The 18,928-nt window shown below is 38.7% G+C and overlaps 1 protein-coding gene across 1 annotated transcript; it reads right to left on the bottom strand.

Annotated features, from left to right (window-relative positions):
* Window positions 1–2,058: 2,058 nt before the first annotated feature.
* On the bottom strand, window positions 2,059–8,670 carry ESPNL (espin like). Its single transcript, XM_070754230.1, has 4 exons — window positions 8,386–8,670; window positions 6,275–6,421; window positions 4,149–4,292; window positions 2,059–3,618 (listed from the first exon to the last, which is right to left on the bottom strand). The coding sequence occupies exons 1-4, from the start codon at window positions 8,668–8,670 to the stop codon at window positions 2,059–2,061; spliced, it is 2,136 nt and encodes a 711-aa protein (XP_070610331.1).
* Window positions 8,671–18,928: the final 10,258 nt, after the last annotated feature.

Genomic DNA, 18,928 nt, shown 5'->3' with positions numbered 1-18,928 from the left:
TAAGGAAAAACTTGGGACTGGGTGGCATAGAAATAAACAAACAAAACAAACAAACAAAACAAACAAACAAACAAATAAATCCCTTTTTATTAAAAGAAATTAATAATTTAAAAAAACCAAAATCCATTACTATTAAAACTAAAACAAACAGCAAAACTATTAATGGTATGCCATCATAGATTGTCACATAGATGGTAAAACACCCTCCCCTATCCCCCCCCCCAGAGGCTCCCTGGAAGCGAAAAATGCCCTCCCAGGGTCACTGTGTGAGCCAAAAATCAGCTAGCCGGGACACAATGCACATTGGAGCTGAGCTAGGGCAGTGGCCCGTGTGCCAGCAGATATGGCTCCATGTCCCACCTGTGGCACCCGTGTCATAGGTTCGCCATCACTGTCCTTTGCCATGTAAAAATATGAGCATATTGAGAATATGTGTCAACAAAAATAATATGGAAACAGTGTTTAAATCCTTAAGCACCTTGTTAATTCACACATAAATACAAAGGACACCATGCCATAAGGTAAAAGAATTCTGTGGATTTTTGACAAGGTACTCTGTTTAGTCAGATATCCACCTGAAGCACCTATTAAAACTCTTTTCTGAAGAAATACCTGTGTTTATTTGGCAAATTAGTTGCTTCATTCTACAGCAGTGGCTTTCCTAATGCAGACAGAGTTGCAATTATGTAAGCAAGTAAAAAGAGGCCTGTAAAGGCTAGGGGAGATGAAAAACTGGTGGATATAAGTTTTTGAAGAAAAGAGGATGGAACAGGTAAGAAGCATTCTCTCCTTTCATTCTCTCAAACTCTTTTTATTTGACAGTTCTTTATAACACTCAGTAAAAGACCTTGGAATACTAATATCGAATGACCTAAGTGCTAAAGCCCACTGCAACAATATCGCCAAAAAAGCTTCTAGAGTTGTTAACCTGATCCTACGCAGCTTCTGCTCAGGCAATCTCACACTACTCACAAGAGCCTACAAAACTTTTGCCAGACCCATCCTAGACTACTGCTCATCTGTCTGAAACCCATACCACATCTCAGACATCAACATCCTTGAAAATGTACAAAGATATTTCATCAGAAGAGCCCTTCACTCCTCCACTCGAAACAGAATATCCTACGAAAATAGATTAACAATCCTGGGCCTAGAAAGCCTAGAACTATGGCGCCTAAAACACGATTTGAGTATTGCCCACAAGATCATATGCTGCAACGTCCTACCGGTCAATGACTACTTCAGCTTCAACCGCAAAAACACAAGAGCACGCAACAGATTCAAACTTAATACAAACCGCTCCAAACTTGACTGTAAAAAATATGATTTCAACAATTGAGTTATCGAAGTGTGGAACTCATTACCGGACTCAATTGTGTCAACCCTTAACCCCCAATATTTCTCCCTTAGACTCTCCACGATTGACCTCTCCAGGTTCCTAAGAGGCCAGTAAGGGGCATACATAAGTGCACTGGTGTGCCTTTCGTCCCCTGTCCAATTGTCTTTCCTCTCTTTCACCTATCATATATATTCTCTTCCTTTCATATATCCTCTCCTCTAAGTTCACTTTTACCCTTATATATATTACCACACGTCTATTTTCTTCCTATGTATTTGTGTATTGGCTAAATAAATAAACAAATAAATGAATGAACGAACGAACGAACGAACAAATAAATGAATAAATAAATAAATAAATAAATAAATAAATAAATAAAGTCTAGTCAGGGTTTAGTTTTTGCTGTGCCATTTTGTTGTTGTTGTGGTCCTATGTATTTGTGTATTGGACGAATGAATGAATGAATGAATGAATGAATGAATGAATGAATGAATGAATGAATGAATAAATAAATAAATAAATAAATAAATAAATAGTCTAGTCGGGGTTTAGTTTTTGCTGTGCCGTTTTGTTGTTGTTGTGGTTTAGATAACAGGAATTTTGCAGATTTTTCTTAATAATTCTCAAAAAGTTTATGTTTGCTATTTCCAACAATATCCCTGAAGTAACCATATAGCTTCTTTATATAATCTGCACATCATTCTTACTTACAACAATGATCACAAATGTAAAGGTCCTGATCCTTTAAAGCTAAAGATCTCTGCTTCTTTTTCTTTCCAGAAAGCAAAACTCCTGTCAATGTAACAGTAGTTATCATCATTACTGCAGTTACCTATTTCAAAGTATTTCCCTATGATCTGCTCTTCAGACTCAAAAACACTATCTGACATCCTCATTTTGGTTACTGTTATTGGCTTTGTTCCCATTGACAGCCTTTGGAGTTCTGTGGTTTTAGTCATGTCATTACTGCCAAAAAAATGTTCCTTGATATCTTGAAAACTATCTGTCCAGTTTCTTTTGCCTGCTGCAATCTCATCAATCACTGCTTTGTGAAAGGCACGCACTATTTCCCATTGATGTCTGCTCAGGTGATTGAAAACTTCAAAGCAAAGGAGGTGTCTTCCTTTACGCTCTTCGGGTGATAGATCCAGTTCCAGGATATGGAAGTAGCCAAGCATAAATAGCTCAAGACTCAAACTGTTATAATCAGTAGGCTTACCCTTGACGTAGGGTAAGAATTGTTCTGGAGAATAGATTGTGTGCTCATGACTTTGACGTCTGATCTCTTGAGGTGACACCAGAGAAATGACATCCTTCCAGTGACTGATTAACTTCTTGATAGCATATCTCTGATGAACTAAATGGACAAAGCTCTTCATTTCTTTCAAGGGTTTCGGCAAAGGATCCTGTTGTTTTCTGAACTCTGCTATAACCTCTACAAAACCTGCTTTTATAGGCTGCTGAGAACTTAGAGTCTTCCTAGTCAGCAGTTTCAAAGAAGGAGCATATGCAGATTTCTTCCAATGACTTAGAAAAAGTAGCACAATTCGTTCTTTTCGGAGAATGGCAGATTGTGTGATTGAGACACAGCTCCCACCTGCTTTAGAAGACAGTTGCTTATAGATGATGTTTGAATCACTGGCACTTTCCATATCTCCAAGCCTATGTTCTCTACCACTTAATTGCCTCTTGGTCTTACAGATGCTAAATAACGTTTGAAGAGTCGACTCCTTGCTTGTGTCATGTTGCAAGGACACGTCCTTCAAAACTTGGGGTCCAAACGTTTTGTGGTAACTCAACAGATTATGTTTTTCAAAATTGTCTCTCAGAGTTTGCACAGAGACACTGCTTTCTAGGATTTCTTTATTGGATGAATCTCTTAAGAAGAAAACTGTGTTGCCTGATTTCTCATCAGTCCCCTCTTTCTTGGTTTTATTTATATTGTCAAGAAGTAGAGACATATTTTTTACTATTCCAGACACATGGTTGCACCAGTCTGGTAGCTGCTGGGTGTCATCCTCAGAGAAAGATTGAAGAAACTGAGAGTTGACGGTGACACTGATAACGGGAGATGGAAAAACACTTTGCAGCTCTTCTGTTAGGCGTCCCAACTCATTTTTAAATTCCTGGCATTTCTTCTTAATCTGCAGCTTCTCAACCTGTTTCTCTAAGTACAGCAAATCATCATTTGTTAGTAGTTCCCCATAAGGGCCAAGGATAGCCCTGTAATCCTGTGAGTATTGCCAGACATCAGTATCTAGTGCCCAGCTTCCTTTGTCCTGGACAGAGCAAAAAAGAGAAGAAAAAATTGTATCAAGTCATGTTCATTCAAAGGCATAACTTCTCAGTTTGCCATGAAAAAATCTCAAAGGACATTATTAGTGGAGTTACAGCATCTTGGATATATTTGGAGTCATCAGGTCTTATTGATGACATCACAACTATGCAACTGGAAGATATTTTAATATAATCTGGTGTCTCAATAAGAAATGAATCTAAGTAAATGTTTGTCTACCTACATCATAATTCTATTCATAAATATAAATTATATAGGTTTTTAAGGCATCCTTAAATAGAGGGACAATATGTTCCACCGAAAAAAGCAGAATATGTAACCCCTGCCTCCACTACCCACTACGAATTCAATAATTTCTGTAGTACCTTGCACCTTACTTGAATTTGGAGGAAAGAAGTAGTTTTTAACATAGTGAGTTCAAAACAAAATATTCAACTGGAATTATAAATAAATAAATATGATTTAGAAAAGAAATGAAGAGGCATTTTTTATTATATTAGCTGAGTGAAATACCTTCTTGTCCACCTCTTCTTCAGATGCTAGTTGAGCCTGTAATTTTCTGACCATCACTTGCCGTTTCCATTCTGGGATACAGGAACCTTGCTCATCATGGGTAGGTACCAATGCATCAATATCCAGTGCTTCCATATTGTCTAGCTTTCATACAGTATTTTGTGTCTTCGTTTTTCCACCCTATACAGGGACAACTATTTCAAAGTTTAAGAACACCTCACAATGTTTAAATAGTTATATAAGTAAAAAGTTATAACAACATTTTCTCAAGAAATTAAGATTAATGAAAGGAACAGAACAGAAAATTGAAATGTGTGGGTTAGTTTGATCTTTTCTGAAAATCTATACTTCGTTACATATACCCTGAACACTCAGAACAAAGGCAGGGAATAAATTAAATAAATGAAACACAACAATAAATAATTGTTGGGTATACAGTGGTATCTCTACTTAAGAACTTAATTCGTTCGATGACTAGGTTCTTAAGTAAAAAAGTTTGTAAGTAGAAGCAATTTTTCCCATAAGAATCAATGTAAAAGCAAATAATGCGTGCAAACCCATTAGGGGAAAAAACAAAAGTTCGGAATTTGGGTGGGAGGGGGAGGAGGAAAAAGAGGAGGAGGACAGTCACTGCTGAAGGAAGAAGGGGAGGGGAGGGGAATCAAAAAAATCCAAAACTTTAAGGCTTAAAAAAAAAGAGGGGCTCTGAGACGGCGCAGAGGAGCTCGTGCCACCCATACACCCGGCACGAGGCTGCCTCCCATACACTGGCGAGCGAGAGGGGGGAACCTCCCATTCCTTTGACCAAAGGCTGCTGCTGCTGCTGCTACCTGCTTCCTCTTCCTTCCCATGCTGAAGGGCTTCCCTCTCCTCTCACTCACTCACTTTGTAGCCAGTGTCTTTCTTTCACTGTGGTGACTCCTTGGTTTGGCTGAAGCTGAAAGGCTCCTCTGGCAGCCCAGAAAAGCGTGAGATGGTCGGGATTAAAGGGGGAATGACAGGAAACTGGCCAGGCCTTTGTGCGGCTCTCAAATTTCCTGGGAATTTTTTCTGGGCTCGAGTTCTTAAGTAGAAAATGGTTCTTAAGAAGAGACAAAAAAATCTTGGAACACCCGGTTCTTATCTAGAAAAGTTCTTAAGTAGAGGTGTTCTTAGGTAGAGGTACCGCTGTAGTTGTCTGATCAAGCACAGAAAATATGAGTGCCAAATTGTTAAAAGACATTTTCCCTTGAAAATCGTATTAAAGCAGCTAAGGCCTAAAGATATACAAATATCTATAAATGAAAAAAAAAAGATTTTTCATAAGTTCCTCAAAGCAACAGAATTCCAAAGAAATACTTCTTTTAGTATAGTTACAAATACAGTGTTCCCTCGATTTTCGCGGGTTCGAACCACGGTTTTTCAAAAAATATTAATTAAAAAATACTTTGCGGTTTTTTCCCTATACCACGGTTTTTCCTACCTAATGACGTTATATGTCATCGCCAAACTAATAATTTTTGCAAATAAATAACAAAAAATAATTATTGTTAATAAATAATTATGTTTATAAATATCAGGATCACTAAGTGTCTTATTCAATGGTGAGTACCAGTAATAATGGTGAGTAAATGGTTGTTAAGGGAATGGGAAATGGTAATTTAGGGGTTTAAAGTGTTAAGGGAAGGCTTGTGATACTGTCCATAGCCAAAAATGTATTTACTTCCGCATCTCTACTTCGCGGAAATTCAACTTTCGCGGGCGGTCTCGGAACGCATCCCCTGCGGAAATCAAGGGAACACTGTACATCAAATACAGTTGTAATTCAATACATCTGGATGGACCAAAATTCTTCCAAGACATGCACTGAGACATGCATTCATGCACAAATAGCAGCTCTCCAGAATTTCTAAAGCAATTGAAAGAGGGATCAAAATAAAACCTTCCAGACCTTACTTGCTTCTGTACCACAAATAGCTCATTTAATTAAGAACTACTGTATGTTTAATCTTGTTTGAGAAACCAAGTCAGTATTAGTATCTACATACTACTACACACACATAAATTTCATAAATAATTTTAAAAATTGAAATAAAGTATCCCAAAATAAGGTTATAAGATCCAAAGCCCACCAGTATAGCTATTACCTGGCTATTCTCCATAATTGTGTCGCCATTCAATATCTGCAGATAATTTCTAATTCTAATTTGATCAATCTTGCTGTTCTTTTGCTTCAGTGTTTTGACATTGAAAACTTGAGCTTCTTCACTGTCAGAACAATACTGTTCACTGTCCTAATGTGACAAAGAGACAAACACATAGTTTGCTTTCTCTTCTTATTCCTGAGCACAAAAAAAATGCAGTTATGCATTTTTATGCAGACACCTTCAAATGTATGCTGCTTATACTGAGCATATGGCTTGTTGGTTAACATATTGTTTACAAGTATCTTCTATGTGCTTTCAGTTCAGTCCCTGAGGTTTCTACGTCTGGGCACAAAGAATAGATGAGTAGGGCTTTCTTTTCGCAAACTTTTTGTAGTTGCTAGTCAGATATGCCCAGTATGTATATCCTCAGTGAATGAAGGTTTTAAGGCAGGGAATGAGTATGTGGTTTATCTTATAAGACTTGGTATTGTATTTAAATCTATTTTATATTGTCTATTAAAACTTTATAAACAATTCATATACAGTGGTACCTCATGATACGAACTTAATTGGTTCAAGGAGGAGGTAAATAAGGTGAAAAGTTCGTAAGACGAAACAATGTTTCCCATAGGAATCAATGTAAAAGCAAATAATGCGTGCAAATCCTTCAGGAAAATCCCAAACTTTAGAAGGGAGGCGAACAGAGGGCAGGGAGGAGCAGCTAAAGGGGGCGGGTGGAAGAAGCAAGGCTAGGCTAAAGGGTGAGTGGGAAGGAAGAAAGGCAAGGGGGGCGCCCCTCCCTTTTCTTTCTTCAAAAGACACCCTTTCAGTGCCTGTGCAAGCACGCTGTTCTCCTACTTTTTAAAATGCAAACTCTTTCCCCCACCAAGCCGCCCCTCCCTTTTCTTTCTTCAAAAAAGGGGGGGAAAAGAAACCCCTTTATCCCCGCAGCAGCGGCTTGGGTTTGTAAGGTGAAAATAGTTTGGAAGAAGAGGCAAAAAAATCTTAAACACCGGGTTCGTATCTCGAAAAGTTCGTTAGAAGAGGCGTTCGTAAGATGAGGTACCACTGTATATATATAACTCTATATACAATTGTATATATAACTCTATATACAATTCATGTATGGTATGTTTGTGTGTATGTCTGCTTTAATAGTGGTTTTTTAAAATGTTTTTAAATTATTAGATTTGTATTGGATTGTTTTATTGTTGCTGTTTTGAGCCGCCCCGAGTCTACAGAGAGGGGCGGCATGCAAATCTAATAAATAAATAAATAAATAAATAAATAAATAAATAAATAAATAAATAAATACATACATACATACATACATACATACATACATACATAAATAAATAACTGCTTAGTTGATCAGTCATCTGTCTTTTAAAAACCTGCTCAATCAATTGGTTTTTTAAATGTATTTGCTTATTACTAGTACTTCAATATAATGTTGCCTTTGGTCTTGGAAGCTAAGCTTTTTTATTTATTAAGAACTTTTACATGGCTACTCAACTGACTCTCAGTAACTCTGGGTGGCTTACAAAGACACTCCCCACAAAACCCTAACAAATTCACCCTTACCCTTCTTACCTTGTTGGCCCTAGTTAGTAATTGGATGGGAGACTGTTGAATGAAACAAAGGATATAGATTAAATTGGAAAATCGAAAATCACCCCAGAAGATAATGATGTGTAATCAAAAAATTCATCGTGACTTGAGGTCAACTTTTACCTCACATTTATCATATAATAAGATAACATCATTTATTTATTAAATGTATTGACCACCTATCTTACCACAAGGTAACTTTGGGTGGTTAGTATTACCCCTAGTAATATAGTGTTACTTTTCACTGTTAAAAGTAGTCTCAATAATCTCTCATCCAATTAATGGAAATGCATTATCTGATATTGGGGAACCCCAACAGAAGACCATAACAAAATGAGGCAGTAGAACTCATCCCATGAGGTTTATATATTTTGAGCCAGACATGCATTACTTTGTTTCTGGTACATCTCTGAGCAGAGATATACCTCCTCCTACAAAAGCTCAGTGTTTGTGCTCCAGCAGGCAGAAAAGATGACACTAATTATGGGATTTTCTCAAACCTTGTGGTCTTTGAAGAGTTTGGTCGGCTTGAAATGAGAGGCTAGTTTTGAAGTCAAGGCGTCCCACGAGACTGAGTTGGCCGGTAGCGGGTCAGTCAGAGTCTGAGCCAAATCGTAGACTTTGGAGCCGCAGTAGTTGAGGAAAATAGCTCTTTTCCTGCCACTGTCGGTGTCTTTCATTCCCGCAGCTTCATGGAAGACTTCGAATTTCCCTATGTAATCGTCCCAGGTCGATTTTTCAGGGTCGAAGGGGTCGGGAGCTCGTCCGACGGGTAGGCTGTCCATGGTGAAGGAGCGTAGGTACGACCTTCTTCGTCACCAGTGAAGAATACTGAGACTGTCAGCTTCTTTAAAAGTGCTTTATTCTCAGTAGCAGAGATACAATTGAACTTGTGACTTCAGCTCTTGGTGCGACTGACTGAAACATTGTCAGCTTGCCTCTTTTATACTCTCACTTTCCCGCTTAAACACAACTGTCACTTTCTTGAATTTCCCGGTCAATTTCTAAACCAATCACAATTCACATTTCTGATTCAAACATTTACATTAACTTAATACATATTCAACAGTCTTGTCTCACTACTGAGTTAAAGTGCCATCTATCTGCCTTTGAGGGGGCAGAAAGCAACAGGTTTAAAATTGACTGTCCCCATTACTGGTCCCTATCCTTTAGATTCTTTTCCAAGCCTCGGCCCCTAATTTCCCCTAATGCATGATTTAAGATTGTCTTTCGCTTGGGTGGGGACCGAATTAAAACAACATATTGCCTGAAAAGTAAAGAAACATTGCCAGGGAATGTCATAGCTAGGTAGAACTGGAAGCATGGCTGAAGATTTACATACCTGTCTTGCGTTGCCATTTGTTTATGGAATCCATTTGGGAGAGAAGAAAGAAGATGAGGCAAATATTGTTTTCTCTAGCTAGATCAGAAATTCTAAGCAAACCAGGGAATATGAAAGAAGGAAGCAAAGCTAGAGAATCCATCATTCTTCCTGGAGATAGACATAACATGTACCGTGTACCAGTCACAGCAGAAAGGGTGGAGGTCAGGAAGTCACAATTAGCATTGCATTAATATTTGAAGTCTGGGCATCAAATGGCTGAGTGACACGAAGGGTTAGAGCATTGGCATTGTGAAGAAGGGTGTTGTCTGACTACCTTGGCTGTCCATCTTTTTCACTTATTTCTTAAAATATACACATTTTATAAACAAAGAAAACAGTCAGCTAAGGAAGCCAACAAAGAACACCTATTTTGCTGACAATGCTCAGGTTTCCAACTTTAGGAATTGAACTAGGTTGAACAAATGGCCAAACATTGGCTGGTTGCTTCTAATTTCATCTTGCACCTATGTGCAAAATAACTCTTTGAATTGAGTTTTATTTTAGAGTGATGCCTTGTCTTATGAACTTAATTCGTTCTGGGACGAGGTTTGTAAGGTGAAAAGTTTGTAAGATGAAACAATGTTTCCCATAGGAATCAATGGAAAAGCGATTAATGCATGCAAGCCCAAAACTCACCCCTTTTGCCAGCCGAAGCACCCATTTTTGCAGTGCTGGGATTCCCCTGAGGCTCCCCTCCATGGGAAACCCCACGTCCGGACTTCCGTGTTTTTGTGATGCTGCAGGGGAATCCCAGCAGCGCAAAAACGGGTGCTTTACTGGCAACGGAAGTCTGGAGGTAGGGTTTCCCAGCGAGGGGAGCCTCAGCAAAATTGCAGCATCACAAAAACATGGAAGTCCTCGAAACTCCTCCTCCGGACTTCCGTGTTTTTGTGATGCTGTGATTTTGCTGAGGCTCCCCTCGCTGGGAAACCCCACCTCCGGACTACTGTTGTCAGTGAAGCACCCGTTTTAATGCTGCTGGGATTCCCCTGCAACATCGCAAAAACATGGAAGTCCAGAAGTGGTGTTTCCCATGGAGGGGAACCTCAGGAGAATCCCAGCAGCGCAAAAACGGGCGCTTTGGCTGGCAAAAGGGGTGAGTTTTTGGCTTGCACGCATTAATCGCTTTTCCATTTATTCCTATGGGAAACATTGTTTTATCTTACAAACTTTTCACCTTACAAACCTCGTCCCAGAACCAATTAAGTTCGTAAGATGAGGTATCACTGTACTGTTCTTTTAACATGCAATTCTGAAATATCTACTAAATCAGCCGGAAAATCATGTATTAATTCAGATGGAAAATCACTTGGCCTACCACCTCTGTGTATAAGTGTCATGTAAACATTTTATTATAGTTCCTCTTAGATCAGGACTCGAATTAAAAATACTTGAAGATTAAACAGCAGAAATTATAGGAAAAAGACAGGTGCATTTGTCTTGGAAAAAACAGGCACTTGTGAATTTGATTCCAAACTTAATTGTATAATCATTTACCAACTATTTTCAGTTGTAATTTGGTCGGCAACCTTCTAGATCATCGCTATAGCGTTGAAAGTTTATGTAGTCCTCTGAAATGAAATATAGTCTAGATCAGCCTTCCCCGAATTGGCATTTCTAGATATACAGAAATTAGAATTTTAACCAATAAGAGAATGGGAAGATTAACCAAGGTTATTTGAAATCTTAGATCACGTAGGAGTGCTATGAGAAACCTCATATTCAAAATGTATTTCAGTTAGATCCTTAGGCATGATCCTAAGGCATGATCCCAAGATTCAAACTTTGGTTGAAATGATCATGTTGTACCAGATTTTTATTTATTTATTAGATTTCTATGCCGCCTTTCTCCGCAGACTCAGGGTCATACCTTATTATGTATAAGGGCAAGCTGTGCTATGTCAGATAAAATAAGATCACTGGTGCTTCATAAAAGATTGATGAATTCTGTAGTCTCAGATAGGATACATGGCCTTCTTGAAGGTATCAGCTCAGCTATCTAAACCAATGCAGATGCCAGGGTTCCAAGTAATAGACCCATAGCAAGAAAAACTCAGAGGCAGTGGAATTCCTCAGAGAATACATTTACTGGAGATATCATATTGGCACAAATTTGGTGAAAACAAACTCTGAAGCTTCCCATGGTTTTCCCCTAATTAAAAGAGAAAACTGTCCCTGAACCCCAAACAATCAGTCATATGGTCCAATCAAGATGCTGTTGGGTTCCCTGGTGACCTCACTCCTCCTTCCACAGACCGGATGTCAGAATGTATTTGGTTCCTTCCCAAGAGATTTTATTTTGGCTATAAAACCCCAGCTATTTCTAATCCCCTTTCCCTATGCCTCATTTCCAGTGTGGCAACATTGAAGCTCCAAGATCACTTTGGTCACGTCAGCTTCAGGGTTGACAGTAGAAGCAATAGCTGGAGAATACAGGAGGGCTATTATTTATTTATTATCACAATATGATGAGAAATTAGGGGTGAGTGCTGGCAAAAATGGATTAGATATTCCCTATTGTATATAATAATAATAATAATAATAATAATAATAATAATCATCATCATCATCATCATCATCATCATCATCATCATGTTCTGCCGGCGTGTTTCAACCGCCTGAAATTACAGGGTAATTAGTCCAGGAAGACACACACCACACGATAAATGGAAAGCCCAAAAGTTTTTATAAACAGAAAAACAGAAACAGCTCCCTTTTTAAATGTCAAAGGGATTTTCTGGTACACACAAGGCACAGGTTAAATGCAATCCAATTGCTCACCCAATAACTGGGAAATTGAGTCCAATTCTAAAGTCCAGAGAGTCCACACACAATCTTGAACAGCACAAAAACCGCAATCTTGATGAAACAATGAATCAGATAAACTGCCATGAGGCTAAAACATCAGGTTGCACTTTTATCTGTAGCACTAATTACAGCAGCCCCACCCAACCACAGGTGGCCTCATTTTCTCTTGTAATAATCCTTCAGTTGTTGTCTCCTACTCTACGCATGCATGGATGTGTCATTAATTCTTGTTCAGAATCCAAGGATGATACAGATGATTGATCTCCTCCTGGGCTGTCTGCCAAACTCCCCTCTTCCCTGTCACTCATGCTTCCTTGGTCAGAGGAGGCTTCGTCGGCAGACCCACCGGGAGCAAAACAGGCCTGCAGCATGTGGATGTTTCCCCCACATCCACCTGCACATTCCTTGGGGCAGGAGCTGGACCAGAGCTAACCACAACAAATGATAATAATAATAATTTATTAGATTTGTATGCCGCCCCTCTCCGAGGACTCGGAGCAACTCACAACAACAATACAACATGTACTATGTATTATGCATACTTGGCTTTGTATAGTAATATATAATATATAAACGTTATTACTTGGATTGGTTCCCAACTATGCTCACATCCTTGATTCTGACACTGAAATCAACACTCTTTCCTGTAGAATCAGGCCCAAACCCAGGTTGGCCCAACAAGTGATTGGTGCTTTGCTGCTTTTCCTTGTTGCTGGAACTGCTTGCTTACTCTGAGAATGTATATCACAAAAACAAAAGGAGAGCAAAGAGCAGAAAACTTCAAGGATGAGCTTCAGGCCCTCTGGAAATCTTTGTTCACAATGGATGGAAGAGATATTAGATCCCTGTGCACTGAGGCAACCATATTGAGATATAGTGGTACCTCATCATACGAACTTAATTGGTTCCAGGAGGAGGTTCGTAAGGTGAAAAGTTTGTAAGATGAAACAATGTTTCCCATAGGAATCAATGTAAAAGCAAATAATGCGTGCAAATCCTTCAGGAAAATCCCAAACTTTAGAAGGGAGGCGAACAGAGGGCATGGAGGAGCAGCTAAAGGGTTGGGTGGAAGAAGCAAGGCTAGGCTAAAGGGTGAATGGGAAGGAAGAAAGGCAAGAGGGGCGCCCCTCCTTTTTCTTTCTTCAAAAGACACACTTTCAGTGCCTCTGCAATCACATTGTTCTCTGCAAAATCTTTCCTCCTCCAAGCTGCCCCTCCCTTTTCTTTCTTCAAAAGACACCCTTTCAGTGCCTTTGCAAGCACCCTGTTCTCTGCAAAATCTTTCCTCCTCCAAGCCGCCCCTCCCTTTCTTCAAAAAAAAGGGGGGGGAAGAAACCCCTTCATCCCAGCAGCAGCTGCTTGGGTTTGTAAGGTGAAAATAGAAGAAGAGGCAAAAAAATCTTAAACACCGGGTTCGTATCTTGAAAGGTTCATTAGAAGAGGCGTTCGTAAGATGAGGTACCACTGTACTTGCCTCTGCTCCATTACCTATAAGCAAGGAACCTTCCATTGCTCAGCCATGGTGGTAGTGCCAGTGTCAGATAACTTATTGCTGACCAACTCCAAATGATATTCTGCTGAGAGACGGGGCAAATTAAGTTGCCAGTAGAAGACTGCCTTCTATCATCAGGACAGCCTATCCCACTCTACCCCCTACTTTCTACCTGACAGGTCTTTTCATCACACAATTTAATAGATAGAACCCAGTGACAAAGGAAAGAAGGTTCAGAAAATGTATCCTCCTTTTCTTAATTTGGAGATATCATGTCTCTTTGTCTTCTTGACATGCAGCTGATCTACATCAGCAGTCAAATTGATTGTAAAATTTGTCCTGGATTGGATTATATAACCCTAAAGTGCAGTGGCTACAGTGCCTGACAATGAATTTAGAATGCACACATTTTTTTTACTTCTTGCATTTGGAAAATGTAGGCAGCAAGAACACTTACTTATTCTTGTGATGGAAGCAGTCTCATTTTATTGTTCAGAATCTAGAATTTGAAGGTTAGGGATAATGCTTCCTAAAGAATTTCCAATTCAATCGTGTCATATAGGTCAAACCTTCACTTATACGAGGGTCGCCCAGAAAGTAATGCACCACATTTTTTTCTTCAACAATTATTTATTGAACACAGTGAAACTTATACACAAGAAAGAATGATGTTTCTTCTACCTGTTTTTCCACATAATCTCTGTCCTGTTCTAAGGCCTTTCTCCAGTGAGACATAAGGGCGTGGATGCCCTGTCGGTACCACTCCTTGTTATGGTTACGAAGCCATTTCTGCACTGAACCTCTGTGCCCAGAGACTAACTGTACTTCTGTCGACTGCAGATTCTCCATAAATTGTACACAAACTTTTGTAAATGTTCCCAACAGTTTCTTTCTCCAGTGAGAAATTCAATGACGACACACTGCTTGTAACGTACATCATTTATAGATGACCAGTTCAACAACCCCAGGCCTGTCGACATAAATGTGTTTTCAAGTTCTTCCGAAAGGCCAGGAGAATAGGAACGGATCTCTGGGGGGGGGGTTGATTCCAGAGAGCGGGGGCAACCACAGAGAAGGCCCTTCCCCTAGGCCCCGTCAGCCGGCATTGTTTGGCTGATAGGACCTGGAGAAGGCCAACTCTGTGGGCCCTAACCGGTCATTGGAATACGTGAGGCAAGAAATGGTCCTTAAGGTAATCATGTTCTAAGCCACGTAGGGCTTTAAAGGTTAAAACCAACACTTTGAACTGTGTTCAGAGACCTGTTGGCAACCAATGCCCCATACAGAGTGTTGGTGAGATATGGTCATGTCTAGGAAGACCCATGACTACTCACGCAGCTGCATTTTGAACCAACTGTAGTCTCTGGACATCCTTCAAAGGTAGCCCCATGTAAAGAGCATTGCAGTAGTTGATCCTCGAGGTGATGAGGGCATGAGTGACTGTCAGGAGAGCCTTTCTGTCCAGATAAGGCCATAACTGGTGCACCAGGAGAACCGGAGAAGGGAGTTATGATTGTTGCCTGCCCTGAGTCACTTGTCTAAGGGGGGAGGGGGTCAGGTACACAAACTGCATAAATAGATAAATGGAAAGTACATCTAAAGGCATCAATTTTTGGCTCTTTATAATAGTGGATATGTTCTACGGATGGAGGGAAGAAACTGCAACCCAGTAGGCAGAACTTGTATCCACTGTTTCAATATTTCATCCAATATATTATAAAATTATACAACCATCATTTTAGCAAATCTCCTCCCCCATCACAAGAATGTAAGATTTATAAGATTTATTTAAAAAAAACCTCAATTGTTTCTTATATCTTGCCATATTTGTTAAGTGAATCACTGTAGTTGTTAAATTAGTTTGTGGGACCACAGTTATTGCCATGAAACAATCTGGCGGAGCCCCCCCTCCCCCCTCTGTTAATATTTTATTAGGAACCTGAGTGGTGACAGAGGCTCTGGTTTCCTATTCCAAATCTCAGGCTATTTTCTATGCTTTGTTCAATGAAACCTAAGCCCTTGATTAGGACTGCAGAGTCAATATGTAAAGTTAACCACAGTAGCCATTTCAATGCTTTACTGAGCATTCCCTCATGACTGAAGGCATGATTTCCCCAATATATTCTTTCCAGAAATATTGGAATGATAGTTCTCAGATTGATGGCCAGGATGGGTAGAAAACATAGAGCAATGCCTCACCATAGGTTCACCATCACTGATATAGAATATAGCATCTACAGAGGTTATACAAATTTATTTTAAATAAAGCATCAGCACACACACACACGTATATAGAGAGATTATATAGAGAGATTACATTGATAATAGAATGAATGGCATGGTGGCCTAGTGGTGAAGATGCTTGCCTCCCACTCTGAAGGTTGAGTTCAATCCCAGATAGCAGCAGATATTTCTCTCCTAAGGCGCAAAGAAAAAATATCTGATGCAAACCCTGCATTGTGTCAGAAAGGGCATCTGACTACTACATACTCAGCTCCATCCAATTACCCCAATTCTACTCCATCAATAGGAGATATTAAGATAAAACAATAATAAAACCATTGTAATATGGAACCATAGAATTGCAATGGGATAGATGTTATAATTCAATATCTAAGTAAGCTAACCATTGAAATGTTTCTGATGTGGCTGGAATGAGATCATCCCTGGTGCCCAGAAATTTCCTGCGGAGACATTCTTGAATGATGTGTGTTATACAGTAGTTTGTTCTGGTGTGCCATAGTCACACACCATTCCTCACTTAAAGTGTCTTGCTTTAGTTCTGGCCTGGCCTGATTCTATTCAGGTGGCTCCATATTTTTCAGGGCAACTACACTCCTAAAAGTGGTTTTGTTGGATCTGAGTGATCTGTTTCTTTGTGGTTATTATACGTTGCCCATCTTAATTGCCATTCTTCATATAGATCGTAATGTGTTTCCTACACTTAAGCTTGGTGAGACTTTATTTATTTATTAGATTTGTATGCTGCCCCTCTCTGCAGACTTAATGATGGTAAGATGAGATGCCCCCACTTTGAGACAAAGTTATAAAATCTTAAGGTTGATTTTTTTTCCTACTTGCCAAAATCGTACAAAATATCACGTGGTAGACAGAAACCGCATATATGTTTAATTTCAGTAGCACATAATTTTAGGTGAACATGCCCAGAACTATAATAATGCATTTTTTACTCTATGTATGTATACTGTATATATGTACTAGATGGCTCAATAATATTCAGTAACGTTTACTTCCAAATAAAAATGTTAAGATTGCAGCATAAAGCCTAATGCTTATTGAACCTTGGTGGCGCAGTGGTTACAATGCAGTACCGCAAGCTGCTTCTGCTGAGTGTTGGTTGTAGTTCACCAGTTCAAATCTCACCAGGCTCAAGGTTGACTCAGCCTTCCATCCTTTCAAGGTGGGTAAAACGAGGACCCAGATTGTTGGGGGCAATATGCTGACTGTAAACCACTTAGAGGGGGCTGTAAAGCATTGTGAAGTGGTATATAAATCTAAGTGCTACTTCCCATTAAATTCAACAGACATTTAGTCCACAGCATACAATCTGTAAATTAATGAAGGATGGGATATACTGCAATTTAGAAAATGAATAAGGGATATACAGTACTATAATTTAGAAAATGAATAAATGGCTGGAAGAAAACATTTTGCATTATCCTAGCAATGTCCTAATATTTGTCCACTCTAATTGAACAGCTGCTATTCAATCCTGTAGGGATATGTAAAATGTTTCCTTTACAAACGAGAAATGTTTGGTCTGTTGCAATGTCTGTTTCCACACAGTGGTGCATGAGGTATAGCAGGCTCTTCCAAATCCACAATCCTATTTTAGAATACACTTCTCAAAATGAGGAACAACTGATAAATGCCAGAAAGCAGTTTTCAATGATGAGGGTTAAATATACACAGCAGTAAAATCCAACAATTGTTGGCATTCACAGCTAATGGAAGAGCTATATGTATACAGGCACTACAATTATGTATGGTATAAACAACATTCAATTCTTTTCTTGTTTCTATAGTGTATGCTTTAAAAAGTCCTTATCAACTTACTTTCACACTATTTTCTCCACCTTCTTCAGCTGTTGTATTTTGGCAAGTTGCTTTATCACATGCTGGAATTGCCCCACTGTTTATTTTTGGTTCCCAAGAAGCTTTGCTTGCAGAGCCAGAGATTTTAAAAAATCCTCCTTGCTTGCTTATCATGTATGAAAAGACTAGGTCCTGATTCAGGACACTATTGGATTCTGATTGCTATAAACAGCTGGCTTTGCTCCTTGGTAGCTAATACAACAACAGTTTGCTTTCCCATTTATCTGAGCTTTATTACTGGTTTTACTTACTTTCTGATTTATTTTATTTTGTATATCAAGCAGGTGATGAATATTTCTGATAAAAGATGATAGGAACCCCTATTTCTGTTGTGGGCTTAAGAAAGGAACACAGGCCTAGTAAGAGATAGCAGATTTTTCAATTTTATTAATTCTCCTTTCTCTTGTGACATTAACTCCTAAAGTGTCAAATGTACTTTAAATGGACTGATAGAATGTAAAGCACATTTTACATTCTAATTTATAAAATAGCAAAAATTAAAAGTCACACTGTTGAACTGCAATTTTATCTGCTTTGTGTATTCATCAATTATAGGCTTTAAAAACCTCAAAAAACTTTTAATTACTATTTTTCTTTTTGAGTTTCCTATGTCTCCATTTGCACTTTAATGCAATCCCATATTTTCATCATTTTCTGGATCGCTTGAGATGGAATAATTTTAGTCTCGATACAAATACAATAGCTTATACAAGTTCAATAAACAAAAAAGTTGGCAGAAGCAATCTGTTACATACAAACATTTTAATCTTTTTCAGTATTAATTCCTCATGTGACAGACTACACCATATTCTTTATCGTCCCTTGTTTAGACAATTTTCTACTAAGACATAGAATTTTTTTGCTCTAATGTTCATCATATATTTAGCTCCAGTTTTCCTACCACAAACAGCTTAGTCCTTCATAATTAATTTTAGTTCAATATTTTTTTATTTGTCATTCAATCTAATTTCATAGAAAACATACAGGTTGAAATACTGTGAAAGCAACTCAGAACCATATAGTTGATAACTTAAACATATGTTTTGGTCTCCCACAGTGTCTCCGTCACAAACATTCCTTATAAGTTTATCCAAATATATATATAAATTTCTTAATAAATAAATGAATAAATAAATAAACCAAATTTTGGATCAGGGACAGAAATAGATGAGGGATCAAGACAACAGCCAGAGAAAGGAAACAGTTTCATGTGTCTTTTGCTAATCAATACATATTTCCAAAT

The sequence above is a fragment of the Erythrolamprus reginae genome, chromosome 5, assembly GCF_031021105.1.
Source record: "Erythrolamprus reginae isolate rEryReg1 chromosome 5, rEryReg1.hap1, whole genome shotgun sequence".
Classification (NCBI taxonomy): domain Eukaryota; kingdom Metazoa; phylum Chordata; class Lepidosauria; order Squamata; family Dipsadidae; genus Erythrolamprus; species Erythrolamprus reginae.
The sequence above is the reverse complement of the archived record's forward strand: the minus strand, read 5'-3'. Positions and strand labels throughout refer to the sequence as shown.

Coding starts and splice junctions, on each gene's coding strand:
- ESPNL (XM_070754230.1), bottom strand. CDS start 8,670: ATGGACAGCCTACCCGTCGGACGAGCTCCCGACCCCTTCGACCCTGAA. Junction 6,422..8,385: donor AACTCTTCAAAGACCACAAG/GTTTGAGAAAAT, acceptor TTGTCACATTAG/GACAGTGAACAGTATTGTTC. Junction 3,619..4,148: donor AAGAAGAGGTGGACAAGAAG/GTATTTCACTCA, acceptor TGCTCTGTCCAG/GACAAAGGAAGCTGGGCACT.